Here is a 14,856-nt window from a genome sequence, read left to right on the forward strand (position 1 = left end):
ATGGTAACCACGGGACTGCATTTTATATCCTTTTCCCTGAATGGGAGCAAGAGGTTTGATAAGCATCTTACTGTACAGCCTATCACTGCATCCTTAGGACCCGTATGCATACCTTATGAATCAGCAGTATTTCTGCTCCTGGGAGAATCTATAATTGTTAGCTGAAAAAAGAAGTGTTCAAGGCTTATGTTATCTTCCTTTCAAAATGGTTATAATTTATATTGCCTGCAACTTCAAATAAAATTTTTTGCTTCAAATAATACAGAAGAGAGACTCAAAGATTTACTGTAGTAATTTCAGACTGAAGTCAGCATTAAAATCCCTAAATTGTTCTTCCTCCTCCTTTACTGATATCTTAGTTACATTTCTGTGGCAGTACTTACAAATGCTAACCATGAACTTCCTTGTGTGTCATTTGCACGCTGTAAAAATAAAACGAGACGGACTAAGTGGTCAAGTACTGATGATCACCAAAGTCCTGAGCTAAGTTCTCAGTACCGAGCTTGGTAGGGTTTATTAGATTATTAAACACGATTCCATAAACTCTCTAAGTGAATAAATGCAGGTTATGCATGGACCAATGATGAGCCTGTGCATGAATCACGGGTTAAGATTAATCAAATGTCCATCTGAGCCCAAATTTTTTAAAAGGCCAGAAAAAAAAATTAAGTAACTTATTCAATAGGAGGCAGAAGAGGAGACAGAAAGATACGTAAACCACAAAACAGAGTTAGAAAGCTCCAAAAGGCATAGAGAAAATGGACTAAAATGTTATAAATGGAGACGACAGTAGCTTTGGTTCAAAAACATGCCAACTGATAATGCACAGACGTCCTAGCTGGTAAAACTTACCGCAATTCACCGATATCAAACTCATCACCTATCATCCAGGGACTCGCTGATGCGCCGTTATTTACATTAGAGTGGCTCTTTCAGTTTCCTCCTATATAACACCTTAAGGTTTCTCCCAGCATTGGATTACCATTCCTGCTTTCTTAGCACAATTCCAAATTTTGTACTTCTTGTCCTTTAAAGTGGCCTTTCAGCTAAAAATTTCAGAGTCACTCAAAAATTACTCTTAAAGCATAAGAGGACCTATCACGGGCTAACTTAACACTGCTTTCATGAAGACATCTAGGATGCTTAATAAATCATATTGAGTGACAACAGCAAAGAAACAAATTCCAGGCCTGCTTGATATTCGTGACCTGTCTATAACAGAAAATGGAATTCTCTGCAATCCGGCTACTAACCAGCCCTCTGTCCAAGAAACTCTCCTTTGATAATGATGATACTGAAATGCACTGGATATATTTTTAAAGTAAACAAATACATGTTTAGAGAATTTGTAACAAATATAGGTTTCTAAGGTCAAAGACGCTGACATTAGGGAATGAGGGGTTTACAAGACAGACCATGGGGTTTATGAAGGGTAAGACTTCCTCAAAGGCAACACAGGCTACAGACACATAAAAAGTCAATGGTGACGAGGAGACAGAATTTTAAGCAGGTACCATGGGAAGCTGGGATGACTGAGATACATCTGTAGATTTCCAAGTCCTGCTGTTACTAATATAAAAGTCGGCCTGGAAAGGAGGAGAAACAATGAACTTCTGTAGACAAGACCTTACAAATAGCATCTCACCCAGTTCCAGAACACTTACTGAAGGCACGCTCTGTGCAAAGCACTTGGTGATACTAATTCCTGCTTTAGTCAGTATTAAATCCCCAAGACCCTGCAGTAGAGAAGCGCTGAGCCGACAAGCGAAGTCAACATCCCAAGCCACTCAACTCAGAAAACTAGGATGCCTACCTATCTAAATTTCCATACGTACACAACTACCAACAAGCATGGGTACGGTGCTGCATCCTCAACCCACTGACGACAGCACCAGCACCCCGTGGGAGGGCCCCCTGCACCCAAGATCCGGAGTGTCCGAGGAAGATATGCCAACCCACAGTAAGTCTCTACCACGCAGGGCCGGTTTTTTCCCAGTTTTTCAAATGAGGCAACACTGACACACAGATTGTACAACTACTCCAAGTCTAAAGCTAGTCCGCGAAACAAATGGGGAGCACTCCAAGATGCTATTAAAATGGAGCAGGAATTTATAAGAAATGAATGACAAGAAACTGGAACCTGGGAGCACTGCTGGTGGAAGGTAAAATGATGCAAATATAAAGGTACAAAGGAAATGAATTACAACTTTTCCATTTTTACAAGGAAAAACACTGTGTACCTGCATGAGAGATCACAAATTACTATGTACCTCTTCAGAACCTTAGTGAACTTACACGACCAACATGTTAAATCATGCAGGGAGGAAGGACCTCTGCAGTGACTGACGACTGTACCTGAGTAGCTGTTATTTTTTAATCAAAAATTCTATATGGCCAAACAATAAACATTTCTACTCATCATTAAAAAATGGAGATAAATCTGCAGAACACTAGTGAATATTTACTCACACTCTGTTCCAGTATCATCTGACTCACATTTACAGTAAGGAGAGGAAAAGAGCAACCCCGATTTTCCTTTATGATGTGAAGATTTTATAATTTATTTAATATCCCCTTCCCATATAATACATCTATTGAAAGGCTTCTCCCTGTGGTCACATTCTGTTCTCCCTACTGAAAATTTAGAAAGGAAATAGATGCCTCATCAGACATAACCTTGACTTTGCCATGGCTCTGCCTGGTGATGCCAGTGCAAGTTTGTTGGCTTAAAGATTAGACTAATTTGCAAATAACATTAAAACATCTTGACTGCATTTCTAGAATTTATGTTGGCATAGCATTTTATATAATTCAGTTAGGAAAACGAAGAAGATTAAAAACACATTAAAATAGTTATAAATGTATGAGTAGGAAACAAAAAAATCACAAACCTTCTTGTGAAGACACAATGGGTGGCATGTAATCAGGAATGTATTCTTTTCTTTCCTCTGCATCTTTACTTCCAGGTTGAGGAAATTGAAGGACATTGTTCTTACTAACAGGAAATGAAGGAATTTGATGTGGGAAAGTCACAGGTTCAATATTGTGAATATAGTCTTCTAGTTCATGAAGACTAACCCCCATAAGCTGGAAAGCTTCACCAACATCATCCAAAATTGGGTCTGTTCGGCCATCTGAAACAAAGTCAAAAGCCAAGCAAATTATTTTAAGAAAATTCCACGAATACTTTTTAAAATACTAATAAGTATTAGGTTCGTATGTAGCTCAGAATTAAATGTACATACTTAAGACTGAGTTATTGGAAAGAATATAATAGATTTTAGACAAAACAGCATACTGTTTAAATATTAGAAAGCTGATTCCTGAAGTCAATTTGAAATATGATCTGACAACCAGACAATTCACACTAACAGTCGGCTGGGACCGAATAAATATCAGAAGTAGTTTACCGACAAAATGTAAATGCCCAGGAAATATCACTACTACTGTTTTTTATCAAACAACTAAAATGCTGTGCTAAGTAAACGTCCATTACATTTTCACCATTGTTCAAGGATACATCTCTGGAACCTAAAACAGTGGCTGGCATACAGCTGGCACTCAATAAATAGTGCTGAATGAACTCTAGTACTTCCTCCCCCGCCATCCCAGACTTCACTTTGTCCATTTCAGTTACCCGCAGTCAGCGCACTGAAGCGGATGATCGTTCTGACTTATCATCAGAGCATCCATGGTAGCCTAACCCTATGTCACAATGCCTATGTCATTCACCTCACTTCATCTCATCACGCAGGAATTGTCATCTCGCCTCCTCACAAGAGCGAGTGCAGCACATTAAGATATTTTGAGAGAGAGAAAAAGTGATCATTCACATAACTTTTACTACAATACGCTGTTATAACTGTGCTGTTTATTATTCACTGTTGTTGTTACTCTTTTAATGTGCCTAATTTATAAATTAAACTTCATCACAGCTTTGTACATACAGGAAAAAACACACAGAATATATAGGGTTTGGTACTATTCGTGGTTTTAGGCATCCATGGGGGGGGTGTCTTGGAACGTATCCCCCGCAGATGAGGGGAGACTACTGTATGCCACTGAATTAATTTTTTAAATCCCAGAAAATTTACAGAAAACACTTAGATCAGAAAGATAATTTATATACAGACTTTAAATGTCATTAGAAGGCACCATACCAAATGGATAGAGATAGAAAGATACAAAGTTGAGATTCTCTCTACAAAAGTGGTGTTTTGTTTTTTTTTTAACTGAAATCTCCTGTGATCACTTCAAACTGAGTATGTCTGAAATTAAATCAGGCTGTAAAATGAAAATAACCCAAAGTTTATAAAAATTAGACACATGCTTGCTCACGCCCACATAAAAAAGTTCTGGAAGGATATACATCCAACTGTTAACAGTTTAAGGGGCTGAAAGCCGCAGTGCAGAGGGAGGGAAGCAGGAGACTCTCACTTGTAACTTCAAACACTTCTGTGATCTCTCAATTTTGCTACAAGTAGGGGTTACTTCCATGATGTATAAAATAGCAGGGATAAATAAAATGGAGATTCATTCTTCCTCTTAATGATGTAGATATGCATTTCAACTCTTCTATTCCTGGGAAAAGCATTAGTATTCTCTCAGTCTGGAATAAATGATCGTCTTGAATTCCTCCATATGCTTTGCAGTTTCAACACAAGACCCTCTGGTTCTCCCCTCTTCCTGCCCATTTCTGGCCACAGATTTCAGAACTTTTTCTGAATATCTCTCTTCCTACCATCACTCTCCCAGTTCAGTTTCCAGGTCTCCTCCCTTGAGTCTCTCTTGCGCTCAATGAGAGAACAATTTTCTTAAGATACCGCTTTCATCACACTGTTTCCCTCCTTAGAAGCACGCAGTGTTTCCGACCGTGCTATCATTTCCTCTATGTCCTTCCCAAGCCCGATTTCACATCACTTCACATGTTCCTGTAACACCGTCCTCATGAACTGGCCACATACGTCAAGCTGGCCACCTCACTGGTACTTTCATCACGCTCAGTCCTACTTGGGTATCAAGGTGATGCTTTTCTTGAGCCTGGCATCCACTCCAACTCTGTATAGCTCCAACTCTGTATAGGCTGGCTTCACAGCTCAACTCAAACCTCATCTTTCGTGTGAAGTCATCCTGCCCCAGCCCACAGCCATCTCTCCTTTACCTTCTGCCTTTTGCATTTACTGCCTGTATCGTGCAATTATTAAGTTACAAGTACTAGTCTTGAAGAGTCATTCTGAAATATTTAGCACCTACTTTCGGTGCGCACACACGTATTTAATACATAATACAACACACCGAGAAACATCTGCCCTGAATGCTTTCACAAATCATTACCTCAGGGACATTTTAAAATGCATCATTTGTTGAATTAATAGCAACTTCTGATACTTGCTTTAACTTGAGAGCAATTTTTTAAAAAGGAGCAAACACCATCAGCTTATTTTGTTGACAGTCTGCACCCCTGTCCACAACTTGTGGGCAGGGACCGTGCCTTAGGACATTGATGTCTCCAACACAGTGCTCAGTTCTTTTTTTTTTAAGATTTTATTTATTTATTTATTTAGAGCACGAGCAGGGGAAGGGGCAGAAAGAGAGAGAATCTCAAGCTGACTCTGCACTCGTGCACTGGCAGAGCCCAACACTGGGGTTGATTTCAGGACTTGAGCCAAAATCAAGAGTCAGCCGCTTAACCGACTCTGCCACCCAGGGGCCGCAGTGCTCAGGTCTCAGCAGCGCTCAGTGAATGTTGTCAAAAAGACAAAGAGGATTTAAAGGAGGAGAATACAAGACTGTATAGTGGTAACCTGAGGTCAAAACTTGAGTTTAAAACTAGGACAGTATAGGAAAAAGAACCTAATAAAGTCTATAACTAGTCAGTATACCAGGAATTGGCATTTTTAATAAGTCACAAAACCACGATGGAGAATAATGAACCTGATAATCACATTCTCACTAAAAGCAAGAAAACTGACTGCCGAGATAGGGTAATTAGAAAAGGGATTAACATTAACGCATAACAATGAGTACTGGATGACTCTGGAATACCTGGTTACTTGCAATGCCAGCACAGATTCTGGTTCTGTGTATAATGCAGGAAAGGTAACTATGTATTCAGGGGATATTTTCATTACCTAAAAATACAGAACATCTGTCCTTATTTAGGGAATTTGGTAGCAAAAATATAATCTGGACTATGCATAACCACAACAGTATACTCAAGGACCATGAAGAGGGGGAGGGAAGGAAAAGAAGCAAAAGCCAAGAGAGTGCTGGTGGTGTACTTTCAAGATAACAATGAATGAGAGTTACTTTGCAGTGCCATCCTCAGAGAAGAAGGATCAGTGAAATCAAGCATTCCAAAAATACACATTTTGGAACTCAGAAAGTCAAGTGACTAAACAGCTATTATGGTAGTAGGTCATCAGTTCATTCATTTATTCAGCAAATATCTCCTCGTATATGATGCCACCGTACTAGGTTACAGAATACAAATATAATAAATTTGTCGCCTGGGGAGAATAAAAGGAAAGGGTAAGAAATAGACACAGATGATTACAAAACACAAAAGGTGTTACATACAGGAATATGTGCAGAATTCTGAGGGCAGATGACATGAGTTTCCCAAATCAAGTGATAAGTGAATCTCAAAACAGAAGTAGTACTAATGATGGACCAGGGGGTGAAGGATACTCTAGGAAACCCCATGCGTATAGGAATGGATAGTTAAAAATGTTTTGGATAAGGCAGGTAGTTCAGCATGGTTGCAGTAAGAACAGCAGGAGGTAAGAAAAAGCTTACAAAGAAAACCACGTGCTGTTGAAGAGTTGAGATTTTCAGCCTGTAAGCAATGGAGTACAAATTAAAATATTTTTAAGAATGACACGATCAAATGTGTGCAGATTACTTTGGCAGCACTGTGGAAGCTGGAATGGAATTGGGGGCCTAAGAAGTAAAGTGTATCTGTGGGTCTCAATTTTCCAGTCTAGTAACCACTTTAACGAAGCAAAATATCTTATTAAACACTTCACCCAGTTCTACAGCTTACCCACCTTAAGAGTAACGACCTGAAATTTCAATGAACGGTAGCTCCCCCAATACATACACACAAACACACACAAACACACACACACACACACACACACACTTCACATCAGTGGGATGCCGTGTGGTTTCTATTAAGTATTCTGTATTAAATACCATCAGCTATAGATACTACTGGACACTCACTTAAAAACCATAAATACTGCAGCTCAGACTATCCGGGGACCCTTGTAAGTTGCCTGTGTTCCCTCTACTACACTTTGATAACCACTGACATAAAAATATCAAGGAGCAAATCAATGAGTAACGAGATGTAAGTGAAAGTTAATCTAAGTGAAACTGACAAAGTTGGCCTTGGGAAACAGTAAGCAGAGACACTCTCTATGAAATGAACAGATACAGAAAGAAGAGGCAGTGTCCCCAACGGAGCAGAGCTGTCAACGAGTATGTGTTGTTATGAGCTGAAGAATGGCTAGCCTTGTAAGAAACGGCCGGTAGACGGAGCGCCTGTGACAACTAGTTGTAGTAGTTTGCAGGCAAGGGAGGAAAAGGACCAAAGTAAAAGAGGCTGCAAAGCATTCTGGAGGTGGTTCTACACGCAGCAAAAATGAGATGATGAGAAAGACCGATGCATATTTCCGATCAGAGAAGAGGTGAGAGGGTGTGGAGCTGAGAGCGGAGACAGGGGTCCCGGCTAGAGGCGGGAAGTTAGTGGATGAGGAAGAGGCACCAAAGGGATGACTGGAGTTTCCAGGGGCAGTGGAATCCGAGGGGCGTCAGAGGCCGAGAAAATGCCCGATCTCGGGGTAGGGGTAGAGGACGAACACCTCGGAGACGCTGAGATAGAGAAGGCAAGACCGGAGGTGTCACTCGTGACTGGCCAGAGGCAGCCCTCCCGCACCCAGCCCGGTACTCACACAGCTCAGAGTACCGATGGCAGCCCCGTCCCAACTGCTGCAGATAGCGCTGCAGCACGTCCGTGAGGAGGTGGCAGGCGCTGAGTTGCACCGAGTCCCAGCCCAGCGCCTGGCAGATCTGCGCCACCGAGACCCTCAACAACGACCTGGAGTAACTCTCGCACATCCCGCTCCGTGGACTCCACCGCAGCCCTTGCTGCCACTCTCTCCACCCCCACCGCCTAACCTTAGCAGAGCCCTCGATTCATCCTCTAGGGCCCCCGCGGCGGGGAAATCGTCCCCCCGACCCCTGGCGACCACCTCAAAGCGCCAGCAGCACGGAGCGCGCCAGCCTGAGAGCCGCCATTTTGGACTCGCTCCGCCTCCCGCTGGACGGTCGCCGGGGCGAGGCAGCACTAGCCGAATGCTGAGCGGGCCAATGAGGAAGCTCCGCCCTGTTGGAGCAGAGCGATGGTGTCGGCAGCAACTCTCGGGCCTGGAAGGCTGCAGGAAACGGCTGTGTTGAGTGCAGGTGGAGGATGCGCCCGAGGAGGCAGGTGCTTGGGGCCTTCCCGGTGGGTTCACTTGGAGGGGAAGGGAGAGGGGACCGTCAGTGGTTTAGGGGCAAAAGAGGGAGTCAGGATGTGAAATTAAAATGCGGGCTTTAGAGAGAAGTGGGAACTCGAGAGGCTGTGAGTGCAGGGGCGGGAATTGGAGCGTGGGAACTTAAGTGCCCCCAAATGCGGATCTGATCTGATCTTGCCTATGCTGCTACTTACCAGTGTATAGGTTAAATCAAGCCCAAGCTGCTCAAAGGTTAGAGTTAGGCGAGTGAGACACTAGCCTCGGTGCAAAATTTATGGGAGCGCCAGAAAACTGAAGATCATATTTTAATATAGTATTTTTAAAAAATCCAAACCACCTCCCCCAAATTCCTGTCTCGCTCGCCCCATTCTAATCCCAGCCCTGGGTTCAGTAAAACTCAGTTACCTACAGAGTGCAAAACAAGTACCTTAAATCGTTGAAGCAGGCTGAGAGAAGGGGGAACTGTTGTCTGCTCCAGGCTCCTCCTAGCCCCAGCCAACTGTTGCCACATCTCTCCAAATTGCCAGAAATCGGGACTTTGTGATAAATATCTCTAGTTGTAAATATTACCCAGCCTGTGGTTAGCCAATTGTAATGGCTGATCTAATGGTCTTTTAAGTATGTCCTTTTGTGCTCCCCCCACCCCCACTCCAAGTTCTGGAGTCTTCCTTCCTTCCTTCCTTCCCCTCATCTCTCTCCTCTGTATTTCTCTTGTCAGTTTCTCTGTTCTTCTACTTGGCACAGTGCATTTACTATTTGAGTTTATATGCCTTTCCCAATAAATCGTGTTTCTGAGCGGATCTACATTCTCCCTACAGGGAGTATTCCAGAACTGTGAACATAATAGATACTCAATTTTTAAAAGTCTTAAAACCACGGTAGAACTGAAAATGTGGTGCTTCAGCCAAATGACAATTCTGCAGAGATGGTGCTTGGTGGTGGGGTGCCTGTAATATTTTCTTCACTGACACCTGTGTCCCCAAGATTCTCAGGGACCTTTGGGATGCTAACTCTATGGGACACTTTTAGTCCTATCCTTACTTGACCATTTTGTAGCCATTTGATAGCATTGAACACTACCTTAATTTTGAAACTCTCTTATACCTTGGATTTCACAACACCTTGTTCTCTTACTGCCCCTTCAAAACTTCTGGAGGTTCCTTCTAATCTCTGTATTAGACCCCTCTTCATTTGCCTGTGTGTGTGTGTGTGTGTGTGTGTGTGTGTGTGTGTTCAACTCCTTAATCTTTTATTTCAGAAAATTTCAAACCTACATCAAAGTTAAAATAGAAAAGTGTAAGCACAGGCATATACTTCACCTAGAGTCATCAATTGTTAATGCTTTGTTAGAATTACTATATACGTATACACACATTTTTTTTTCAGAACCATTTGAAAATAAGTTGCAAACTTCATCATGCTTAACCCAGAAATACTTCAGCATGTGTCTCCTCAAAGCAAGAACATTCCCCCTACATAACCATATGTCACGGGTTCGATTCCCCAGGAAGTCATTTCTGGGATGGAGATCAGCCTGCAGAAGGTTGATTAAGGAGTACTCCAGTGGCTGCTGAACCTGTCTGTGGTCCGTCAACACGGGGCAAGAGAATACCAAGAGACACCCAACCAGACCACTTGGGTGCCACACATTTCTCCTTGCTGCCCACTGTGTAACTCTGGCATGGTCCTAATGATCGTAGTTAGTTATTCCTACCTGCACAATGACTTCTCTCTCTGCATGCTGACCCCTGGCTGAAGTGCTCAGATGACAACAGTAGCTAATATTTCAGTGGGACTCCTATGTGTCCCGTGGCGAAAGCATTCCTCTTTTTACAAATTAGAACTATCAACCTGGAGGAGCCAGAGTTGTGGGGACAAGAACAATTTTGCAGGTGGGTCACTGAGAGTTCATTTGTAGGGGCCAAATTATCAGATGATACATGGAGATACAATGGGGACCACCGGCCCTTCATCCTTTGTGTCCTTAAGGATGCCACTAATTTCTCCCTCTCCCCCCCCAGCTGCGGGACCAATCTCAAAAGCTTGTTTTGGCCTCCCGACTACCACAATTCTGACCCCACAGGCCAAGGAATCAACGTAGAGGTTGTGCCAACTTCCCTATATGTCTAATGTAACTACACATTGAGGAATCAGGGAATTGACTCATGACTGGGTCCATCAACTGTGGGACCTAGTGCTTCCTTTATTACTGGGTCTCCTCTGCCCCCACTCTAACAGGCCCATGATGACTCTGCATCTCCTGGTTTCTGCCCCTCTGCCCCTATGTTCAGCAATCCTCAAAATGTTTGAGTATTTCATTTCTCCAGTGGATGGTTACTTGAGTCAGTGGCTGTTGGTTCCTTTGTGGGAGGAGTAGGAAAATCATTTTCCTCTCCATTTGGTGTTGAGTTCTTCCTCCTAAAGGCTAAAGAGTTTCGTCTGAAAGCTGGCTCAGATCCAGATGTTGGGCAAGGAATCATGCCTATTCAGCGAGGCAAATGTCCTCAGCCACCTAGTTGTCTGTCCGTGAATTATTTTGATGGTACAGACTGAGGAGCCCACTCACTGGCTGCCCATCTGTTTCACCCACCCTTGTTCTGGGAGCCATCCCTAAAACTCGCCAGGTGACTTACTCCCCCAATCCCTTAACGTCTCTTATCATGAGCCCATTCATGTGGCTTCTGACTGATACGCAGTTAAGCACAGCCCTTTTGGCCTGTATTTTACAGTCCTACTGTCCCCACTTTGCCTGAATATCTGAACACTGATACCTCATACCAACTTGTTTCCACTTCATACCGCCCTAGTTCGCCATTGGTGAGTTTTACAACCTGCACATTCTGGAACTACCTATCTTGTGCCAGGAGCTTATCATGAGCCATCTACCACCAGTGCTGAGGTCCTTGGGGCCAGCCTGGTGGCTGACCCAGCTCCAAAAATCCTGTCTTAGTGTCTACTGCCTCCACCCCTTCCAATACACATTGCCCGGAGTGAGCCTCTCCAGAAAGCAGCCTCTGAGATTGAGATCAGTCTCTGTGAGTGCTCTTGGGATCAGGACCCAGGGAAGGAAAGAAGATGGGGATGGGGGACGGGAGCTATCCTCTGAGTTTAGGCAAGGGGGACTGGCTTTGTATTTCCACACTGAGCAGGCACTGGGTGTGGGCTGCAGCGGGTGGCGGGGCTGTGACCTGGGGCAGGGCAGTCTCCAGCTGAGGCAATTCCAAAGAGGGTTAAGTGCTGAGGGCTGTTTCTTGACACAGTTCCAGCATCACACCTTCCACCACACCATAATACCATTGTTGCACACGACAGACTCAAGAGTGATACAATAGTATAACCCAGTATAGAGTGGTCTTCCCGTAGTTCCCAAATGCCTTTAATAGCTTTTTAATTTTTCAATCCAGAATCTAATTAAGAATCACTCATTGCATTTCGTTGACATCTCTATAGTCTTTTCCAATAAAATCGGTCCCCCCAGTTGTTTGTAGGGCTTTCGTTTATTTTTTTGGTCTTTTATGACATTCTTGCAAAGTCCAGGAGTTTTGTTATCGTTTTTGCTTTTGTTTTTTTAGAACAGTTATTTTATAGAATGTCTCGCAATCTTTGTTTTCTCACCTGATTAGGTTCAAGCTAAACATTTTTGGCAACATTCCTACACAGGTTAACAGCAAGGGTCATTTTGTGCCATCACTAGGGACAAAGTTTGGTCATTTGTAAAGGTTAGGTGTCTACCAGTCTCTCCATTGCAAGGTATCCTTTTTTTTTTAAGCGTTGAGATTAATAAGTAATCTATAAGGTGATACTTTGAGACGATTTGAATAACCTGCTTCTCCACAACCTTTCACCACTGTCGTTTTATGAGCAGCCACGTCTGATCTCTCACCGAGTCAGTCAGTCATTACTCCAGTGGTTATGAAGCGGTGATTCTTCTAACCCGAGCATTTTTTTCTACCTTTCTTAGCAGACGTTCTGGAAAGTTTCCTCATTTTTTCTAGTATGATTTTAGTATCAAGTCAGAGATTTTTATTCAGTGAGCTAGAATCTCTTAACATTATTATTTTTTTGCTGCTTAAATTGTCCCGTATTAGGCCAGCAGGAGCCTTTTCAGGCCAGCTGCTGTGTGCTTTTAACATGCCTCTGTCATTCACTGGGTGTTTCCGTACTTGGTGGCACAAGATTTTTCCAGGCTTACCTTATGCTTTTCCCTGCCCTGGACTTGGAATTAGCCATCGCTCCAAGGGGCTCTGGTTCTTCCCAGTGAGGAGCACTATTTAGAAACCAAGCTATGGGCTCTAGCTGACCTTCATTATTACTGGGGTGTCATTGCTTCAGGGGCCGTTTGGTGGAGAAAACTAGAAAATATGAATATTCCAAAAATCGCAAGTACATACTGATGCCTGATTCAAACCCCTAAGTCCATATTCCTTACCTCCTCCCATTTCATATTTATATCTCCCTCCTCCCAAAGTGAGAACCCTGATTTCAATTATATCAAATATTTGCTTTCTCCTCTAATGCCTTTGCCTAATTTTTAAGTATTTGTTCTCTTTTTATATGCTTCACTCTGGTGATTTTCATGGTTATATAAAGATGACTCCCCAATATAACGATTTATCCTCCATTTTTCCCGAGTTTCAGACTAGTGTAACTAACTGCATCTCATCAACTACTAATGTCTATTTCGATATCCCATCTATAACTCAAATTTACTGTTTGACAGAGGCCCCAAACAAAACTCATCCTTCTGTTCTTGGCTGTACGCTTCAGGAGGGCAGCTAGCGTTCACCTCAATTACTGATCAATGCCCAGTAGACAGCGTCTATCCAGCAGGCAGGCAGTGCTCGAAAAATGGATGCCTTCTAGAACAATTCATCTTGCAAGAGCGTGTAGAATTAGAGCACAACTGTCTATACCCCAAACCTAGATTATGCACTTTTAAACAGTGTTTACTGCACATGCGTTTTCTCTCAATGAAGGTGTTGAGAGTGGATTCGAGGTGAGCTACAGTGGTGGCAAGGAGGCAAAGAGCCTCCTGCAAGAGCTGCAGCAGTGGGGACAGGGGGTGGCTGCTATACTGAGTGTCACACTGTCTTGTTGACACACTAGGACCCAGGACCTGTGGACTGAACTTTCATCTTGAAAGCAGAGCTCTGACTCACTCAAAGAGCCCTGGTCCTTATCATCTTGTCCCGGTGGGACGTGGAACATGAAAGTGCTGGGGACCAGGATAAAGAACCCGTGCCAAGTCAGTGAGAGCACAGGCCGAGGGGGGCCCAAGCTCACTGGGGGCATCACTTTCTCTTCAGCACTCACCCCGTATCAGATTCTAAGTATTTGGCAAGCATTAGCTCATTTGATTTTCCTAACAACCCGATGAAGTTAAGGACTGTTTTCATCTGCATTTTACGAATGTTAAGACCTCAAGAACGTCACTTCCTAAGATCACACCGCTGCTAAGGGTTGAGCGGGGTCTTCATCCCAGTTGGCTCCACGAAAACATCATAGAATAATTATTTTAAGATATGCAAGGTCTTAAAAGGGTTACCTATTTACCTGGAAGGTATACACCACCAAAATACCTGAGAGGGAAACGTGTGACACAGGAAATGAGCTCCAACCCAGGACAGTGACGCAAATGACATAGGACCACTGAGAGACCAGAATGTCCATACTCCAGAGACAGAGGGCTGGCACCATGAGGTCCCCACAACTGTCATCCTCTTCTGAACCTGTGAGTCTGTCATGTTGAGCCTGACAGATTTTTATGTGACGATGTGCTTACGTTCCTGCTTTTCTTCCTGCCGTGTTGTCTAGAACATGCAGTTCACCCTCAGCGTGCTCTACTGCTGTCCTCAGAACTGGAGATGGGCCAAGGGGTTTAGAAGCAAGAGAAAAACCACCACTTAGCCCCATTTCCTGCTGACATTTCTGAAGGCGATCTGGTAGCCTGAACACACGTGTGTCCAGCTGATGCCTCAGCCTCATTGACACACATTGAATGTCAAGTGACTCTTGTAAAGGCTCAGGGAAGCTAGAAAAGGACCCTGGATACTGTTCAGTTTCTCTTCCTTCCGGCAGCCCTCTTGTAAGATTTGTGGTTGCTCATCAATTTTTATATTACTGTTCATTTTTGTGAAAATAGTTGTTGGTAAAATAATAAAGCATTTGAAGAAATCTTTCTAAATAAACGTATTTAATGGTTTTTAAAAGTTAGAACAGGGGCACCTGGGTGGCTCAGTCGTTAAGCATCTGCCTTTGGCCTAGGGCGTGATCCCAGTGTTCTGGGATGGAGCCCTGCATCAGGCTTCTCCACTGGGAGCCTGCTTCTTCCACG

General features: G+C 43.3%; 1 protein-coding gene and 1 long non-coding RNA gene across 5 annotated transcripts in view; one reads left to right on the forward strand and one right to left on the reverse strand.

Annotated features, from left to right (window-relative positions):
• TAF3 (TATA-box binding protein associated factor 3) overlaps positions 1-9,042 on the reverse strand; it is a 176,540-nt gene extending 167,498 nt beyond the window's left edge. Inside the window, exons 1-2 of one of the 4 annotated variants that reach the window (XM_048219427.2) lie at positions 8,950-9,042; positions 2,892-3,134 (exon numbers count right to left, since the gene is read on the reverse strand). In XM_048219427.2, coding sequence (XP_048075384.1) covers positions 2,892-3,084 — 193 coding nt within the window. In that variant the 5' untranslated portion in view covers positions 3,085-3,134; positions 8,950-9,042. Of the gene's footprint in view, positions 1-2,891; positions 3,135-7,958; positions 8,340-8,949 lie in introns of those variants that run through there. The other 3 variants (XM_048219426.2, XM_026478740.4, XM_048219428.2) reach the window with 3 other exon arrangements.
• LOC130542162 (uncharacterized) lies at positions 8,410-14,710 on the forward strand. The gene is made up of 2 exons (XR_008956521.1): positions 8,410-8,512; positions 14,337-14,710. It is a non-coding gene; the product is annotated as an uncharacterized LOC130542162 (long non-coding RNA).
• The last annotated feature ends 146 nt before the right edge of the window (positions 14,711-14,856 follow it).

Source organism: Ursus arctos, unplaced genomic scaffold, assembly GCF_023065955.2.
Source record: "Ursus arctos isolate Adak ecotype North America unplaced genomic scaffold, UrsArc2.0 scaffold_30, whole genome shotgun sequence".
Taxonomy (NCBI): Eukaryota; Metazoa; Chordata; class Mammalia; order Carnivora; family Ursidae; genus Ursus; species Ursus arctos.